The sequence below is a fragment of the Pavona decussata genome, unplaced genomic scaffold (genome assembly GCF_977016875.1).
Source record: "Pavona decussata unplaced genomic scaffold, jaPavDecu1.1 SCAFFOLD_6, whole genome shotgun sequence".
Taxonomy (NCBI): domain Eukaryota; kingdom Metazoa; phylum Cnidaria; class Anthozoa; order Scleractinia; family Agariciidae; genus Pavona; species Pavona decussata.
This window is the reverse complement of record NW_028145430.1, coordinates 2,654,569-2,675,022: the sequence shown is the minus strand read 5'-3', so window position 1 is coordinate 2,675,022 and position 20,454 is coordinate 2,654,569. Positions and strand designations below refer to the sequence as shown.

General features: G+C 38.1%; 2 protein-coding genes across 4 annotated transcripts in view; both read right to left on the bottom strand.

The window, feature by feature from the left end:
- Nucleotides 1-1,332: 1,332 nt before the first annotated feature.
- The window catches only part of LOC146489148 (uncharacterized), a 265,653-nt gene continuing 246,531 nt past the window's right edge, over nucleotides 1,333-20,454 (bottom strand). For all 3 annotated transcript variants that reach the window (XM_085106569.1, XM_085106560.1, XM_085106577.1), the window contains exon 31: nucleotides 1,333-2,063. The gene's annotated coding sequence lies outside the window, so the exon portion shown is untranslated. The remainder of the gene's footprint in view (nucleotides 2,064-20,454) is intronic.
- LOC146489160 (uncharacterized) lies at nucleotides 3,365-19,415 on the bottom strand. Its single transcript, XM_085110385.1, has 18 exons — nucleotides 19,315-19,415; nucleotides 18,673-18,744; nucleotides 17,435-17,506; nucleotides 16,826-16,897; nucleotides 16,001-16,072; nucleotides 15,131-15,202; nucleotides 14,148-14,219; nucleotides 13,298-13,369; nucleotides 11,389-12,403; nucleotides 10,131-10,212; nucleotides 8,998-9,060; nucleotides 8,254-8,325; nucleotides 7,340-7,378; nucleotides 7,054-7,104; nucleotides 6,615-6,671; nucleotides 5,659-5,748; nucleotides 4,790-4,858; nucleotides 3,365-3,928 (listed from the first exon to the last, which is right to left on the bottom strand). The coding sequence occupies exons 1-18, from the start codon at nucleotides 19,413-19,415 to the stop codon at nucleotides 3,849-3,851; spliced, it is 2,223 nt and encodes a 740-aa protein (XP_084966511.1). The 3' UTR covers nucleotides 3,365-3,848.

The window sequence follows — 20,454 nt, the reverse complement described above, 5'->3', positions numbered from 1 at the left end:
AAAAAAAGTGGGAATAATTTCATATGTTCAGAACTTCCACCCAGTACATTTGTTTGTCCAGCGTAGTGGAACTTTCCCCCGGTCTTGCAATGACGACGACAACAAGAACGCCCGAAGTCCAATAGGTTTGTTAGAGCAAAAATCAGGGTGCCCTGATGATTAAAACAATTGTTATGATGCACGTGCGTTCTACACTGTGGTACAATTTTTTGCCGCCCTCCGCAAAACGGAAACATAAAATGACAGCATTAAAAGTTTTGTTGAGAACGTGAGCCTGCTACGATACATTTTCCGTTCTCTTTTTTAACCTGAGCGCCGTTTGCCCACATTCAGTAAAAATTGAAGGAGTTGGAATAATCGATAACAGGCCCGTAGCAAGGCTAAAACAACTGAGGGGGCTCAGCAAAATGGTTAAACAAAACTACCCCCCCCCCCCCCCGTCACCCCCCAAAAACCAGACTTATTAGGGAGTTTAAGATGCAATGAGAACATAAAAAAAAAAAAAACACAGAAAAAAGTAGATTTAGTAAGTAAAACAATAACTTTTGGCACATCTTTTTTGCCGTTTCTTTTACGTGGACTACCATGTCAAGTTTCCTAATTTCACGTTTGAAGGAGGACGTAAACAGACGACGACAAATTTTTCTTTCTCTTTTATAATCTGGCTTTAACCGGGCAGTAAGAATCCGACTGTGGGAGAATTTTTTCTCTGGCTCTTAACTTAGCTCTTTCTTCTCTGGCTTACTAACAAAATCACTTAACCATGTACTATATTGTGCTATAGTGTACGTGTACATTCGTTTCTGGTTTGGATTCCAATCCAATCCCAGTTTCTTTCTTTTTTCTTTTTTGCCCAGTTATTTGTGTGTCTTTCGACAACGCGCGAACTCTAAGTTGTTATGCACAAAGGAGGTCTAAGGACATTTAAATTGCTATAAATGAGCGGATGCCTTAGAAAACAAGTTTATTTCAACAGCTTTTAGGGCTTAAGATTAGTTGATTTCGATCCCTTTTGGTTTTTATTTCCGATTCACAAGGTAGGAGTACCTTTGTTGTTGTTGTATATAAAAACCAACTGTTAGCGAAGGAAACTGAAAGGTAGTAAACACGTTTTTAAAGGGCTGTGAAAAGGCATTTGCAACGTCAGAGTTTAAGACTGATTGCTGCTCATTAATTTGGTTTCATTGTTTATTTTTTGGCAAACCGGTTTTGTAACTTCCAAAAATTCTGGATAAGTAGCTCTAATAACTGACTTGACCTCTTCTCAGTTATTTTCAATAACAAAAGAACTCTAAATATTAAACAGTCGAGACTTATGTTTGGTCTCTCTCGGAATCTTTATTAATATTCTTAACAGCGTCGCTTACTAACAAAATCACTTAACCATGTACTTTATTGTACTATAGTGTACGTGTACATTCGTTTCTGGTTTGGATTCCAATCCAATCCCAGTTTCTTTCTTTTTTCTTTTTTGCCCAGTCGGTTTATACAGAATCCTGAATAAAATTTATCTAGTGTCATACTCAGATGGACTTCTCAGTCAACACTAGGATCGAAAGGCTTGTGATTACAGTATCCCTTTTACTATAAGCAAAAGCGAGTTAAACTTAGACGAGAGAGTTTACAAGCCCTTCGCTCAGACAATGCATGTTCACCGTATTTGTATACGCATATTCGGTCGCATCTCCCACTTTTCCGCCTTCAAAGTTTTTGCTTCAGACATGCATTATCTAAGCTATGGACTCCTTTTTTGATGGTAAATATTCAAAGAAAAATTATAGCAGTACAAGATTAAATAGATATATAGCAAGCGTGATTATCATCAAAATACTCAGTTAAATAAACAAGTGTATACATATTTATCCTAACGATTTGCTATTAGCTACTGTCTCCTACAAATATTTACTTTAAGGAAAATTTAATTTATTCTAAGAAACTTCACGCTTCGAGCAATTTTAACGTAATGGTATCGGGCCTTTTCCCTCGACGTGCTTATATAGGGGCTTGGCAAACAGTACGTTGTTGTGATTCTTGCCTGTGGTCCAAGATAATAATAATTATGCCTGAGTACTTTGGCATTGCATTAATTGAAACGCCCAAGGCCAAGTTTCAAAAGCAGGAAGTACCTTCGATCGATTTTTACAACGTTCATGGGTTGCACTGGTAGAGCTGTCTGTCACCACATGATCACTTGAATAGATTTCCGTTTGACTTTCTAACGTGATACCAGTAGCTTGTAGAAATCAGTGTCCCGGTAGTTCCTCTAATGTTCGGCTTTTAAAACCTATATTTTCAGGACTTCAAGCGGCGTTCAATGACGTTTGACATAATCACCTAAAGTATTATAGTGAACTAACCCCTTCCACCGTCTAACATAAAACAGATTAGACATATGGATACGAATATATATCGAAAAAGGAATATATTCTGATCTAGCCAAATAATGATAAACTGAATAGCACCAAACGTGATGTTCATAGAATGTTTTAGTGCAAGTTTGTGGAATTCCCCTGTTTTTAAAGGTACTCAGTGTTCCCGGAGAAAAGTTATTGTTGTTGCTCCTTACACCAAGAGATTAGGAGAGGTTTTCTATGGTAACGTCCTCGTGACCATTGTATAATCAGGCAATTCCAGCAAAAAACTACTAACTGTAGTTTATGATGTAAACTGCAGCTGACTTCTGACTTCACTATGCCTTCAGCCTAGGTGAAGTTGCTATTTCTCCTCAACTTCAGAGCGCCATTTTACTGATATATCGACTAAATAATTTTATGCCCTGAACTGGGCATCTCGCTTGTAATTTAAAGTGGCATCGCAGTCATGGAGATAATTGTGATTAACAAACTTATTTTCTAACATCTTACCACCTAGGTCGCGCTGTTAATTGTATTGTGGCATATTGTCTACTTGCTTTTTTATTTTCCTAAACAAGCAATCTCCAAGTCAGCAAATCTTAGCTATTTTATATGTGAGAAATATGACCAGTGTAAAGTCGACAACGCAGTCTCGACTTTATTGTCAGGAAAGCTGGGGAAATCTCTCACTGATTTTAGAGAGGCTGACGACGACAATGTGCTTAATATTTTCCTAAACTAAACTACTATAAAACAAGCTACGATAGCAAATCTCCAAAGAACATCAAGCGGCAGACTTCTCACATAAAATGCATCACAGCCTAACATAACATAGCATAAAATTAATGTTACTTTGTCTAGCGTCTCATTCGAGCCGGGTTGGAAATAACCAACTGATAAAAATGTAACAAACTGCATTTTTTTAAAAGCTGTGTTACTTATTATACAATTAAGCCCTCATAATCTATAAATGCGAATAATATGTAACAGGCACATCTTGAATTAATTAATCGTTATTTATTAAGCTGACGAAAACTACGAAAATATTTCCATAGTGGAAATACTTTAAACCAAATCCGGTTGAAACTCAGCACACATACCCCTCTTTTTAACATCTAAATATAACGTTTACATTGAAATACGAGATCCACTTCTAAGTAAACTCTGTGTACGTTCTAATAATGGACCATTGACTGCTATCAAGATCTACTGTAGATACTAGGGTCAAAAATGTTTAGGACTCAAGCTACATAATGAAACCTAGCTTATAATTCCTGTAAATACCTACTGAGCTATTTTAGTAGCAATAAGATGCCAAACCCTTATCCTATTTTTAAATGCTTCTGCTAAAAGGTTATAGTTTATGTAGGTTTGTAACAAGAGAAAATAAGTCTCCATTATTTTCTTTTTGTTTGTAACCTTCACTGCTGTGATGCATTTATCTGTTGTTGCAGCAAACTGCTGATGAGGGCTGCCATCTTGTCAGTCCAGACACTACACTGATGAAACATACTCTAACATGGTGTCTTCTTCATCGTCCCCATCCGTGGCTTTGGCAGCCGTTTTCTTTTGGTCTGTAAAAGAAAACATATTTTACATCAATCATCAATTTGTAATTGATAATCAACCGATCGATCAATCAATCAATCAATCAATCAATCAATCAATCAATCAATCAATCAATCAATCAATCAATCAATCAATCAATCAATCAATCAATCAATCAATCAATCATCTTCATCATGACAGTTTCCATTGTCATCATCGTCATCTTCATCATCATCATTGTCATCATTACCAAAACCGTCGTCGTATTCATTATCATCATCATTGTCATCATCATCATTATCACGCAAATAGCAACTACTCAACTGACAGACGCAGAAGCGTATAACACACATCCTGATCTTGCATGAGCGTTGTAGGGTTCCAATTCCGGTATTTGCAACGCAACATTCAATCAAACAGTCCACTCCAGCTTGCCAGCCAAAAAACAAACGACCAGCCTGCCATTTATTAAGTCCATCCAACTTATCAATCAAGCGACTGATTGGATACCATAAAATGCCTTGGAGAAATGCCTGCTCTACTTTGTTCGTATAGAGCGATTTTCAATAGAATGCCGAAAGTAATTTCTCGTTTGCTTTGGTTTTGCTTTACTATGCTCTGTGATTGGTTAGTAAAATTCGTGCCACTTTCTCAACCAATGAGAAGCAAAAGCAATCGTGACTTTCCAGCGTATTTGCTTCGAGTTCTGATTGGTTCATTGGGCTGTTTACGTCTGTCGTGATTGTTTAGATAAATTACTTTGAGTTTGGTTTTACGAAGCTCAAATGAAAACCGCTCTAAACGTTAACTGAAAGACAAATAGCCTGAGATATTTGAATGTCACAGATCAATTAATTCTTAAAAGATTTAAAACATTTGACTCCAACCTTCCTCAGCAGACAACTGTGGCACACTATCTTTTCTATCTCCTCCGTCCAAAGCTTCTTCTTCTCTGACTGTAAACAACAACAAAATATTAGTATAAAACTTTAACTAACAGAGAACATTTTCTGTGTTCTTAAAAAGTAGCACGAGTCGTGAAGGGTTTGAAAGAACAATAAACTGTGAAAACATGAGCCAGAAGTGAGTCTTTCGACTTTCGACTTCACGACAGTCTGCAGTAATCCCCTCTAAACACAAGCAAAATGCTTTTCATTTCCTTTGAAAGTAATCATGGAAACTTTACCGTGTTTGGCAAGAGTTATAGAAACACACCTTTCCGCAAATCGGATCGCTTTAGATCTTAGACGAAATGTCATAATTATTTTGCTAAAATAGGCAGAGTTGTGATCGAAATAAAAAAAAGCACATTCTGCATTTTCGAGGGAGTTAACGAGGTTCGAATCCTGTGTGATTTTCACGGTGGACTGTTGCATAGTCCTAAAGGCGCTACTCTACATGGCCATTGCACCCTGGTCTCGCGAAGTATCACATGTCGCACTCACAACAAGGCATCATGGGAAGTCGAAAGACTCTCCAGCTCTCCATCTTTCACCTTTTCTCCTTCCAGTTTCCCGTGTGCACAATTGTGCGCTAATTTGCATGTTAAGAGAAGTCTGGGTACCCGGCAGGCATTTTCATTGTACTCGTCATTGTACCACATGACATACGACAGAGAGCAACGACAACAACAACAACAACAACAACAACAATAACCAACCAACAAACAAACAAAAATACAAAGGACAGGCCATAGCAATACAGCATCTAAAGAGTGATTCCTATTTAACAAGCCACAGGATAAAAGGAAACTTACTGTCAGGCTCGGATGCGAACGTAACTTTAGTCTTCTCCTGTATTCCGGCGAAAGAAACGGAACGAACGGCCCTTCGTTTGCGGATACCACCTACAAAAAAATGCGGCATCAACAACAACAATCGTTATGTGCACTCTTGCCTTATGCGAAGTTTATGGTAAAAATATTAGAAATAAATTAGAGTACTGGCTGCCTGGAATTTCTATTAAAAAACTGAAGAAAAACCGAAGATGCGACGTAAACGGGTTTCGAACCCGCACATAACCTCTACAACCGTACCGGTGCGGTGCTGTACTGCATGATCTATCAAGCCAACTGGGAGCAGATCATTTGTGAGTTCCTAATATACCCGTGAGTTCTTAAGAATATACCAGTAGGGGAGATATTACGAATTGCTGAAGGAGAGGGTTTATTACGAACAGCTTACTTAAAATCTCGCAGTTGCTTTAAGAAACAATTATAATATAATCTGATGAAATTTAATTCTCTTCTCCGCTCTCTTTTTTGTAGTCCTTTCCGTTAGTCAGTAGAACTTTAGGACTCTTTGATGCTTTTGCCGTAATGTAACAATTTATAGGGTCATGTCAATGAAGCTTATTGTTGCTGTTGTTCACTCGCATGCAGTTCAAATGTAAGACATTTTGAATATACGTTTCAATTCCATCTCCTCATCATCCATATTACGAACTCAACAAAAGCCAGCTCTATGTTGGTTTGATAGCTCAGTTGCAATTGGTAGACACTACACGAGTTTTGCAGGAGCCACTACAAGGATGGAATACTATCCAAACCTGGATTTTCTTCAGGCTTTCTCATTGCAACTGCCTGGTGCGCAAGTCACTGAAATGGTCTTACACTTATCAAAAGTTAAAAATATCGTCGCAGATCGCAGTTTATTGCTCATTGATTTTCTGCGCCCTTGACTGTAAATATTTTACGAATTGAATTTTACTTGCCTAGTACACTTACTGGCAGCTGTGGACCAGTTTCACGTTTTTTCCCGGGGGGGTCAACTGTAAGTTAAATTGGAATATCAAGAACAAAAACTACAAAACTGCGCGGCAGTATGTATAACAATACAGACGGCAAAGTGACAAGAATTCTAGCCAAACGTTTCGGGTGTGCTTTTATCAGCAATCACCCAAAGTTCGATTATTTGGCCTGAGTTAAGAGAGGCACTCTAGAGTGAATTCCTTTTTCTGTGGACAGAACTTTTAATACTGAGGCTCAGTTCATGGATTTGGAGCTATGTTGCTGCTGCATTGTTATCCGGAAATCTCTCTTGTCAGAAATCACATCAAAATATTTACTGACAAGAAATTGGGTTTAGTTACTCAAGTCAGAGCCTCAGCGCACAACCTTACTTCTCCAGGAATAGAAAACAAAACGCTTTACCTTCAACAACACACTCTGCTGGCTGAATCTCCTGACTGTTGGCTTCTTCATCTGCGTTAGAATATAAATAAAGATCATTACTTCGACAATACACATGAATCCTCAAAATTGTTAAAAGATCTTTTTCTTCTCAAACTCGGACGCTCAATGGTTCTTTAGAGTCTGTCTGTGGAAAGGTAATGTAGTACGAATCCCCTTTTAACTGAAAATGGAAGGTCAGGAAATTATCTGCTGCACACTAAAAGAAACCATATGTTGCTTGTAAGAGTTTAGCATACAATTGTACCTGAGCATGTTGGCTGTGGTTCAACATCTTCTTGTTGTTCTGCGATCATGAACAGAATGCAATTGAAAAGATTAAACACTGATTTGTTTCCAGTCTATCCTGTCATTAAGATTAGTTTGCAATAGGATCCTTTCGAAATATTAAAATTCAGCTTGAATGCGAGGCCTAGAGGACACAAACAACAGAAATGAATGAAAATAATTATTCAATTCCCTTTGTTTTTATCCTCTAAGCCATAAAATAAATTTGAATATAATATATCAAAAGAAGCCTATAAAAGCAGCTGTACCCTGTAAGTTATACGCACTTGCGTACCTGGAACAGAATATCAAAGATTGATTGAGAAAAAACAAAAAAACAAAAAAACAAAAAAAAAAAAAATGAAAAACTAAAAAAAAAATAAAAATAAAAAAATAAAACAAACCAAAAAAAAAAAAAAAAGAAAGAAATTAGAAAAGCGTCAAATAATCGATATGGTGCAATCGCGATTTCCGAACCCTTCATTTATCTGATGTTAAGTGTACTGTTTCTGAAACAATAAAGTCTAAACATCCACTAACGGATCAGGGTTATATATCTACAGCCATTGATGACAAACGTTCCAGGCTACAACAAGATCACTTTATTACCACATACCTTTAGGTCTATTCATTGTTACTTTTAATTAAATTTTCGTTAACTTTGTCTACGCTTTAACAAGCTTTTTGGCTTTTGACGGTCAAATGAGAAAAGGCATGTGGCATATACGGGGAAAGGAACAAAATGAGAGTAACTGATCGAGCAACTTATCAACTCATTCACACTAATTATAAGTCTCTTTCGCACTTAATTTCCCCAGCTACATAACGATTGTAAAATGCGCTTCCACGAATTTGGAGAAATCAAGGTGAAAACGAAGTGAAAATTTTCAACACCTTCTTCGGGATGTGGCAAATCAACAGGTCCCATCTCAATGCCGTGATCGCCTTCAAATTCTTCATCGTAATCTGAAAAGCAAAATCAAATATAAATAAAACAAGGAATAAACAGTAAAATAGTTGCACTTTCCAGTAACGTTGGGTGCAACATTGTGCAATGAATTGCGTCATGGCTAGCTTGAATTACTATTGAAATTCGATTAACTCTTCAATCAGGAATTAGATTTGAGCAATGCAAGGTGGAATTCACAAACAGGCGAGTTGCTCAGGACTATGCACTCTCCTATTTTCAACAAACGTTCCTCACTAGTTATAGTGGAGGAGAGTCGGAGGACGCGTACACAAAATTAACTTTGATTGGTGGATATATGGATTGACAAATAGATAAATAGAAAGAAAGATAGCAAATTTTGTTTAGTCACGGTAGTATTGTGGATGCCTCGATGAATGGATGGATGGATGGACGGTTGGAAGGTTGGATGGAAGCAAAAAAAGGAAGGAAAGACAGACTGAGGGTTGACCGGAATGAAGTATGCCTGTACTCATGCGTATCTGTGAGTTAATGAATGGATGCTTGGGCGGAAATTATTCTCTGGCACAGGCAAAATTCAGCAATATGGCGTCTTGAAGGGTTCTGAAAGTAGCCCGTAATAGATGGTTAATAGTGGAAACGAAAATTTTTATCGGATTTACTGAAGATGAGCGCATGGAAGTGATATGAAAACGGAACTGAAAACTCACCGTCTTCCTCCTCATCCTCACTTTCTTCTTCGTCTTGTTCTTCCTCCTCCTCTTCCTCCTCTTCTGTAAACCAGAAAAAAGAAAGACAACTTAGATTAAACTAAAACAAAACTTTAATTGGTCAGATTTCTTTCGCCGGAGAAGTCCATAATTAGAATAAATGCACTTTTAGTGAAAGTAAAATTAGCCATGAAAACTCACTTTGGATATCTTGATGAATGATTTGCTTTAGCAGTCAGACCAGGCTTTAAATGCAAGGTCCAAACATTCAAAATGCAAAAAAAAAAAAAAAAATTATTTTATTACCGCAGGTTGAAAACGTTCGATTCTTTTCCAATCCTTTTATCCTACAATCCATAACCAAACTGTCAGCCAGTTCCAACTGAATGGTAAAGTTGAAACGGTCGCGTTCTGAGCCTCCTAGTGCAATATTTCTGTTAGTTCCTCTCCCCTACAATAATATTTCCCCAATATAACTTTGTTTCGCGTCAAATTAAAGAAAACCAGATGGATTTTCTGACACCCAACGCGACATTGAGGGGGGACGAAAGAGTATTTCAGATTTCTTTGACTTACTCGTGTTTATATTAATCAACGAAATGTAAACATATATTGACAACATTCTCTGTTACAAAATACTTCATCTTTTATCTGCGTCTAGCGTCACCAAAGGATGAGGTGAGGGGATGATATATGAAACTTCAAGTAACGTTCGATTAACTGAATAAAACTTAACGCAACTACTTCTTCAGAAAAACAAAGCGCGTTTCATTCCTTTCTACTCTTAATATGTATATTTTCTTTAAAAAATCACTGATCTATGATATAAGACTGGGCTTGGCATTATGTGTATTGGCTGAAGCAAGGCAGTCTGTGAGTGAATTCCTTAATAGTAATTAACCAAATGAAAGGTCGTAAACAGTAATTATCGATGGAGCTGCTAGTTTTGCTATATAATGTGGTACCACCGTTTGATTATATTTGTGAAATACATCCTTTCATGGAGGAGTAGGTCATTGGTTGTTGGAGTCCGACATATCTTTAAAATTACAATCGTTTTTCAAAAAAAAAAAAAAATATTAAGGTATCAAATCGTACGAAAATCATCAATGAAAATATTTACAAAAGCCTACCTTCCTGAGCTTGGGTGAAAGTGCAAAGTCTCCGCAGGTATTTCCACAGCTGCCGCCGTTTTCGTTTCAGGGCATTTCGTACCTAAGGGAGACATTTGTACGTCTAAGAAAATAAATTCCAGGTATAGTCTGCTTCCAATAAAATCCAACAGATGAATTGTTCCAGATTGTTTTACTATAGTTTATCTAGTATGAGGCCGCAAGAACCATTATATCATTATTAAAAACTGGATTATTGGACAATGTAATTACAGTGATTTGATTGGTTTAGCGGCAGTGGGATATCGGGCATTATAGTTCACCATTAAAATTTCTCTGTATCTCATTGGCTTAAACTAATTAGGTGATGTGATATTGTTCATCAACGAAGAGACACTATCAGCCGTGATGGATAGTAAGCGTCCGCGAAAACACCCCATATGTTCTTCGAATTCATTAACAAACTGGTTGCCTTAATTGTCTTTTTATCCTGTAGTTTGTTCGTTCGTCTTTTTCATTCAACCTCTCGCCTTGGTGAGCTGTAAAGTCCAAATTTTACGGTGAATGACAAAGGCCGAAGTTTTTCTGTCTCGGGGCTATCGGTCTGACAGTTGCGCATTGGAAAATTTATGTTCTTAAAGCTAGTATATAAGCTCAAGAAGCTTCACCTTACGAGCTAATATTTGTTTTAAGAAAATCAAATTTCCGCCGGGCAACAATCAGCAGATAGTCTCAACAGAAATACTCTGTTGTTTGATTATATCATACCCGAAAAAATCGCGACCATTAATTAGTGTGTGCTTCCTGTAAAGTGTAATCAGCAAGATCCAGCAATATTTTCTGGTTATTTTTATTAAAAATGTTACACCACTCGCGAATGTTGGATATTTTATATCAAACGCACACTCCGTGGAAAACTTTCAAATTATGAATGCGATAATACACCCACCCCGTCCGAACATTTTGCCAGGTTTATCTACTAATTGACATTTATACTCCTGAGTGGCCAGAGAAAAAGTTGATTTGCTCTACATGTGAGCCACCAACCTTCCCAACAAAACGACAATCAGTTAGATCACTAAAACACACCTAGGATAACATAAATTGGAACTAACTATGATGTAGGGTGAACTTCAAATGTTCGGCTTCCTCTGTCGCAAGTATTTGCCATCTATATGAGTTTTTAGTTTTGATTGATTAAGGAAAACGACAAACTAAAGAAACGGTATCCCAACTCCCCGAAGCAATAGAAAAATGGTAAAAAGAACTTGAACTGTACCTGAGGGGTGGAGAATGTGTAAAGCAGAGGATTGATTACTGAGTTTAATGGCAGCACAAACACAGCAATCCAGACGGTGATGTCTCCTGGAGTGGTGAATGCCGTCTCTAAAATAGACTTCAGGCCAATAACTATCACGGGGATCCAGCACAGAGCATCAGTAAGGATAATACAGAACACACGCTTGGCCAGGGATGTTTCTCTCTTGAATTTGGCTGTTTGGGATCTGGCTCGTCTCTCTCTTGCAGTACCTTGGCGAGCCAAGCGCAAGCTTGAACTGTAGGTTTTGATAAGAATCAGGGAATATGCAACAACAATGAAAGCGAACAGAACCAAATTCAAGACCACAAAGACACCGACAGAGTATTCCCAGCCCATAGGGAAATCGGCGGAAAGGTGCAGTGGCAAGCACATTACAGATCTGCCATAATAGTGGGTAAAGCTTTTGGGATCTTCAAAATAGCGAATGCCAAACATGGGGAAAAAGGCAATGAGAGCACCGATAGCCCAGATGATGAGGCATATCGCATGCCCCTTGTTACGGGAAAGTGACCTTCCTTTGTAAGGAAAGACAATATTTTTCACCCTGTCTGCAGAGATGAGGGCGAGTAACATGACGGACACCTCGCTGGACATGATGGATATGGCCCCCGTGACCTGACAAGGCCAACTGGAGCGCCATGCATAGTCATGTAAGTAGTAGACCCCTTTCCACAACTGATCCTTTATACCCAAGGTCATGAGATACACTCCCATAAGAGAATCTGAAATAGCCAGATGCATAAGCATGTTGTTCTGCACGATGTTCTTGTCCTTCTTCTCCTTAAGTTTAAGACGCCAGTACATAACAAGTCCAGCACCGAGCAGGGACAACACTCCAACAGCCCAGATAGTCCTTCTTGGCGCTGCATTGCGAAACATGCTCTCGCAGTTTGCAAAGTTGTCATTGAAGGCATATTCACAGTCGGCGTCCTCTTTATCCAAATGACAACACATCAGGTTTGTATCGAGACTCCTGCAATCCACAAAATATGCATTATCGAGAAGTTCTACAAACTGTTTACTGAGTGTTGTTTAATCTAATGTTAGAAACAACTCTTCCCCCACTTCTGCGGTTTTCTCATCCTCAAACTAAACGACTTTTTCAAAAATGTCCATTGCGGATCCTCCGATGAGGTTCACTGAATTGCCTATGTAAGAAGAATATTTTGTGATTTTGACAGAAACATTCCAAAAATGTTTTGATTTGTCTTGGAATTGCATCGCGTGCAAGAAAGGAGTGTTTAAAATGTGAGAAATGTTACTCGGAAGCCACACAGAATGGTGATTTTCGTCTTCTCGATAATTAGACTTCCTCTTTTTTTACCACTATTCTTGAAGTTGAAAACGAAGCGTTCGCAGCTAGTTCTTTCAAGCAATTGCGGTTTGCACAATTTTCAAGTCTTCTCCCCCGTCCCTTCCCTCCCTGCGTTCAATACAACGTCACTTTTTCAGATGTCGTTGTCCAAAAAAATCTCAAACAGTATTTTAAACTAATCAACTATTGCATTGAACAATGTTTTTTACCCTGTGACAGATCATTACACTACTATCGCAGCTCACAGTGCAAATCGTTGTCATGAAAGGAATTCATGTTAACTTGTAAACTAAAAATCATGTCACGTTGAGGTTGTAACTTGTTTAGTACATGTCTGCATGTCTGTTGCAAGCTCTTAAACCATGCATGGGGATGCACAAGCGAAAAAGAAAGAAAGAAAAACAAACGCTTAAAGGGGTGTGGGAGTAGCTTTCCACTACCAGTTATATTTTAGCGTGGATTTTCTCTTTGCCATTTCATCAATCTTGGAGCCTGCAACCAGCAGCGTTACATGTAGTAATTGAACTCAATGGTTATATCAAAGCATCTTACACTCTCCATAAATCTTTCATATTCTTGAAAAATCCCTCAGGAAGCTCAATCAACAAGTTATAATGCATGAACCTTTAATTGAAAAGAGAAACAAATTACTGCTAGCATATATAATATTGTCCTTATTATTTTTTTTTTAACAAATACAAGTACAACAAGTTATACATACATGGGTATAAAGGTAGGAATATACAGAAATACTTTATACTAGACTATTTTGTTACAAAGTTTAGGTTTTTAAAATTTTGTACTTCTTCTTGTGTGCTTTCATGTAAATAATATATAGATTACTTCATGGAAAGTGCGCGCGTACGGTGTTTACGCACGAGCTCCGGATGGGTTTATCCAAAGGTTTGAACCTACTACCACAACATTCAGCCACTAGTGCCAGAACATTCAGCCATCAGTAGTTGTTTATCAGAATGTTTTAAACTCGTCTAGAAATGTCCTGCGAAAAAGCCGAAATCCCGGCCAGCGAGAAATTTAGAGCCGTAGAAAAGCTAGCGCAATCGACAAAGCTATGCCAAAGCAACTACGTTCATTCGTTCATTGAAAATGTTGATGAGTTTTGACAGCCGCTTTCTGATTGGACGAAACGGATTTCTCACGTGTGGGAAAGTCCTTTCGCTGTTGCCAATGGCTGCAAGAATTTCCGAACCGGGTTTTCAACAGATCAATTCTATCCGTAAATCTCAGTATGTATGAAATAAATACATTTACTAAAGCATGTTGCATTAGAGGCAATATTCGTCAATTAAAAAAAAAAGTGAAAAAAAAAGTGATCGTAGACAGACTTTCCGAGGAGACGGATTCACTTTATTATACTGTACTTAACCAGTTTTATACTTACAAAAACTTCAGGCGTGGGCAGTCTTTAAAGTGCTCCATCGAAATATTTCTTATGAAGTTGTAATGCATGTTTCTACAAGAAATAACCACCAGTCAGTAATGAATAAAACTAGCCCAATGTGCCTTAATCTTGTTAGCTCCTTTTCTACTTCGATCGGTCCAATTTAAGGTGCTTCCAATACAGAGGGTCCGAATTTACCTGATAGGTGAGAACTGAACAATTTTCAAAATCATTTGAGATCACAGGAGCGCACAAAATTAACTGATCGCTGATAAATGGCTAAGAATTTGAGTGATTACTGAGAAACAAACTTGAATTGACCTAAGACTGATTCAGTTAAGTGTCTGTCAAAACCCCAAACGTGACATTCAAATAAACGTAAAATTTTGGCAGGCATTTTCTTTAGTATTTTTGATCAGTTCTGCTACAGCTGCACATGCGTCAGTGATGCAGTTACCATGGTGATCTAGTTTGCTTTGCAATGAATCTCCCTGCTTGACCCGGTTACCACCGCCCATGCCGTTGCCAAACTGCTCTCCAATCCTCCCTCCAATTAGTCCAAAAAGGCCAAAATAAATAGGGCTTTGTTATACTGGGTTGTTCACGGTAAACTGCTATCTGAAATCTAGTAACCTAACTTAAATCCTCACAGGCAAACTCATGATCATTTCAGATCAGGAAACAGATTTACAGTTGTCTACTGGTTTTGTGGTTTCAAAAGTGTAAAAGATGTACTCCAAGGCCTTTAAAACATATCAGTTGGGATAATGCATTGCAGAAACCACGTTTAACATTGAAAAAAATTTCAAATATTGATGGTTAAAATACAGTAGAAAGAACTTTTCATACTTAGAAATAATCAACTGTTGACAATTTCTAATACTAATAGGAAACCACTGCAATTGTTGTCGACTGATTGTATGCTTTCAACAAGATGGACTACCTGAATACAAAAGAATTGAAGAATATAATTCCTTGCTTACACAGACAATAGATTCTTCAGTCCCTTAAAAATCTCTTCAGGAAAGTCTTCAATGTCGTTCTCATTCAAATAGCTTGAAAAGCAATGAAAAACAAAAGTAATATTAACTTTAGTCTCACTGCTCGTTGTACTGGCTCCTGAGAAGCAGAAGAAGCGATCAAAAAAGTAAAGAACTGCATTCATTTCTGTGGAAATCCTCAATTATTGTTAAATCCTACAACCACAAAACGCGCATGTTTGTGTTGATGTCCACGAAACATAAAAAATTCAAACAACAACAACAAAAAAAAGACAAAACATTCAAGCCCTGAACAACAACCAGGATTCGCACATAAGCAACCACGTCCTTATGGCTCTATTTTTGTGGATAGTGCAATGTCGTCAGGCATGTAAGAGTGAGTGAGTGATTGTGAGTCCGCAGCGCGTACACAGCACTTCCCAAATGTACGCAATATATACCTATTTTTATCACGTAATGAAACTAAATTGATTTACTTGTGTTTCAGTGCAGTTTTAATTAGGTTTGGTGGGTATTTGAATCAGTTCGAAGACAGTTTCTCTCTCTTGAAAATTTTTGGTCAGCATATTCTCTTCCCTAAATCAGAATGAGAATAACTTAAATAGTTCCAATACAATAGCCCTTTATAAAGGTGATAAAGGTGATTGATGAGCGGTTGTTTACAAGTAAACGGACTCTAATTCCGATCATTGATTGCAGTCTTGTTACAACATTTATAGTAACTAATGACCGAAATTGTTATGATTAAGCCAATTTACGTACAGGAACAAACCGCAATAATTTATTATCAGTTTAAACGGAGGTAATTCCAAGATAAACGACGGATTATTTGTTCTATAGGGATAAACTTACAGATCGTATAACTCCACCAAACCCTGAAACTGATTTGGATGGAGCTTCTTCAACTTGTTCATATCCATCTTTCTGTGGCAATAACAGAGTAGAAAGAACTACACATTTAGTAATGCGTTTATGTAATCCTGCTTATAAATTATTATTTCATTAATTTCTTAATAGTAGCTAATAGCAACATATTCGGACTGAGCCTTCCTATGTTCCCACGATGAAAATTCTGCTTTGGTTGTTAGCAGATGAGGTTGGGCGACATGATGCACCTCGCATCGTGAATAGAAATTAAGAGCAAGGCGTGGTGGTATCTTTTGCAAAAGTAGATGCCCAGATATCAGCGATAAAGAACGTGGAGACAAAAATACATAACTGGAATGGCTGCTTAAATTTCAATACTCTAAATGGCTACTGTAAAGAACGCGAGATGATCATTTGAATCAAAGCTCTATTCCAGAGATTTTAAGAGAACACCTTTACAAGATGTGATGACAATGAAGAAAACTACATATTCCAAGCTGTAGCAAGTAAACGACCAAAGCTGACAGCAACCTGGAACTACGGTTTTAAAAATTGCAACTTCAACCTTGACGTAAATGATCCGGCGACCGCAAGTATCATGCAATGCATTTCATTTGTGTGTTACGTGGCGTCTATTAAAAATGTGGCGAGGAGAAAGGAAGGTTATTGATCAGTCAAGGGGAGGTATGATATCAAGAACAATTCTACAGTTTCTTCGCGAAAGAGAACGTCTCAACCTGGCTTTAAATATGAAAATTGAAAATATACTGTCCACATGCACAAACAAGAACCTCAGAACCTCAGACTTACAGTGCCTGAAGTTTAACCAGGCCATGGAAGGCATCTGGAGGCAAATCCTTGGGTTGATTTTTTGCTAAAAACCTACAAAGTAAATTGAAACGATGAAAGGTTAATCAAACAGTTGTAATTATTAAACAACATTTGGAATGATTAGAAATATCCTGTCTGCCGCGGCAACCTCATTTTGTTTAAACGATCACTGATTTGCGCTTGGTTCTTTTATACTAGAGACGCATGATGCGTTTTGTGATGCTCATGATGTTGTATTGCCTCTGATTATGCATCTCCTAAGCTTGTGTCATATATATGGATTGGCTCAGAAAAGATAATTCGTCCATAGGCGCTTGGCTATTTTTTGTTGTGTATCTTGCGAATAATGTAATCAGTAAATCACGACCTCCTCTAGTTTGTTGTTGTTTGCAAAGGGCGAGATTTACACTGTCCATTGTTTCAAAGCTTATAATACCTTAAGGCCAAGCCAAACTGTTCGTTTGAAATTCCAAAATACAGTGGGAGAAAATGTGAAACCGAAGGACACAATTTGACAAGCTGCGAGAGTAAAGCTAGACCTTTTACCTCGACTGGCTTTTATATATAACTAACCAGACTCCTACTTACAGCCTTTTAAGTTTTGTTAGGTTAGCAAAAACCCCTGGCGGCAAGTGCCTCAATTCGTTATCAGACAAGTCCCTGAAACACAGAACAATAATGTTTTGTGGGACTCATGAGAAAATACAAGGAAAATTGCCGAGGTAACAAACTGCCAACGGCTCATTAAAAAGAAATAATGATAAATAAAAAAATAAATGGGAAGTAACTAGTCCTAACAATAACTCTGTCGAGTTGAAGAATGCTAATATTAAGTGTATTATCGTTTGTCTCACAATGTAGTCACTTTAAGATGCATGTTAAGACGTTTCGACTGCTTGCTCCGGCGAGATACCAGGTGTACAAGTAAGAGTTGATCTCGATCAATGCCGAGTCGTATTAATTGGAACGAGGTAACGTTTATTGATCGAGACTCTCATTGGTACTCTCGTAGGGTCAAAGAAGCTACCCACATAAGGCTTCACCCTAATGACATCAACAGGCTAGGGACAGTGGAATTGAAATTCCCGAAGCGTGGATGCCCACGGTCAAGAAACACAACAGGAGAATGGTACAACAGCGGACCGCCGAGGGAACAACTTCTCGCCGGAGCAATGGGAATCGAAATGCACCAATCACAGCCAACCATCGTCATCAAACAATCATTTTTTTTTTCTGAAAGTTATAAATGTGATTTCGTCAGTGACGTTTTCAGGAGTAACTCCCTGGTTGCACCAGCTTGCTAAATTGCTATAGTTCAGTGGTTTGTCGTACGATGTCATCAACTTATTTCAAACACAGAACAAGATCAATAATCGATGAAGTCATTACACATCACTTATGTCTTAAGGCTGAGCTACCACAGATTCGGCAATACCGTCATGCATCAGTTCAAAGTAGCTCATAAATCCATGTCATAACTCGGAATGACGTCCTAGCCTCAGTTTGGAACTTGAGACAGTAGTCAAGGTGAAAGCGTAAAGGTATCAAAGTGAGCTTAAAACAGTTTTGTTTTCTGAGTTCGTTACATCAAGTGATAGCTGTGTTCTTGAGCGAAATTAAAGCTACCTTTGAATACCGCGCCAAAAGGCGTTTATAATATAGTTCTCCACTGAAATTTTAAAGTAGACTGAGAAATTTGTTTGTTTCTTTTAGAACAGTCGCCAGGAGAAGCTGATGTATAGGATATAAAAGATCCACTTGATTATATTACGGCCAATTCGGCTGGGACACAAAGCCCCCATCATCATTTCAATCACGTTACTTACAGCTCAGTTAAGTTGACTAAGTCCGCGAATTGATTTGGAGCCAACCTAGTTATTTCGTTTTCATGTAACCATCTGTGATTTTAAACAGAAACAAGTGCAGTAATATTGATGAATAGAAATTAGGGATGTTAAGGCCTATAGGTTGGTGAACAGGATGAGCCTAACCTCGCCCCCGTCATATAATGTGACATCTCTTCGTTTACTACAGAGCTACCAAGTTTCATCGTCAAAGCTTTCATTAAATGAAATTTCGCAATTAAGGGTGTGCCTCATTGGAAGAGGTTGGACAAGGACATCAGGACGCCGTAGATCAAAGCGCATTGAAAACAGGAAGTGGCGATCGTTTTAAATAGTTGTAGCATTTTTCATTGATCCTCTCTTTTGAAACTTTCAAAACCACACATGCAGGAGCTGGATGGACGAGAAATTCGTCCCATGATCTCTGGATAATGTTTCTTGGTCAATTGATGAAATTTCCTCGTGATCAGACTTGTACATAGTACGTAGCCACACACACATTCATCAGGGGTCTCCACTTAATAATTTAAACCGATGCAAATTTTATGGTTAACTTAGAAAAGAGAATACCACTCTCTGTGAGTTTTTTTTTATTGTAAAAGAACCAAGAGGCACCACACTTACAGCTCGTCCAAGGTTTTCAAACCACGAAACAAACTTTCGTTCAAGCGAAACAGTTTGTTGTTGTTCAAGCGCCTGCGACAATAACAAGACACATCATCCATAATATGCAATGCATCATGGTAGAGTTTTTAATTTAAATTTTAAATAGATAAGTTTGCAGTAGAAATGGTCAATTAATTGTCATAAAACAACTTTTGCTGTTTTGATTAAGTTTAAAATGTTGAGTCCATAAACCAAAAATAGAATAACCTCTTATTAAACGAGCACGAGGGCCGTACTGGGGAATATGGGTCTGAGGTGCGTACAAAAACGACCGAGGACCAATATTCCCCAGCACGGCTCGAGCAAGCTGGGTCAGTTGGTAGTTTATTATATGACATCATGTTTTTGGCCGAACGGACACTTCCGGTTGTTTCAAACAAGTCAACTTCCGGCGTGATGTCGAAGATGTGAGGGATTTTTCCCGCTTTTAATGACGCAAATATCACAAAAACGAAAAAAACGATTTTAAAACGAGAGTTCTAAAAACATTTGTAAGGTTTATTTTATACTTAAAAGATCAAGCATCGGCCGACTTAACTAAAGGGAAAAAATCACAAAACAGGAAATTAGTGGAGTTTGAAAATAAAAAGTTTACAAGTTAGAAAAATTGACTTTCTTGTGAGAAGAAAGGTCGACAGCCAATCATCGTCGTCACTTTCAATAACCAGTCAACGCTTTTTTCGGTCTGTACAAATCTCACATTTCCATGAAAGATCTGGAAAGTGTAGCCACTGATGGAGCCAATGTTAGCTCCTGCTAAGACCGGAGCGGCGTAGTGGATCCACGCTAGACTTCAGCCGTGCTGGTTAATGCATTTTCACTGTTTAAAAAAGAACACGAGGCCATTTGAAGGTCTTGAACACTTAAAACCGTCGATTCTTCACTACTGGAACGGGCCCTGTTGAGTGTTAGTGACATTCTTCTTTGATGAGTGGAGCTTGTTGACTTGAACGACTGTAGACTTTCCGTGTTTTTGTGCATTTCTCCGCCATCTTTATCTTCTTGGAGCTGCACATCTCCCCAGCGCAGCTTTCGGCTTTCGTCTCTCGCCCGAAAACCGAAGTGAAGAGACAAGAGCCACCAAACTGTTCCCTGAAG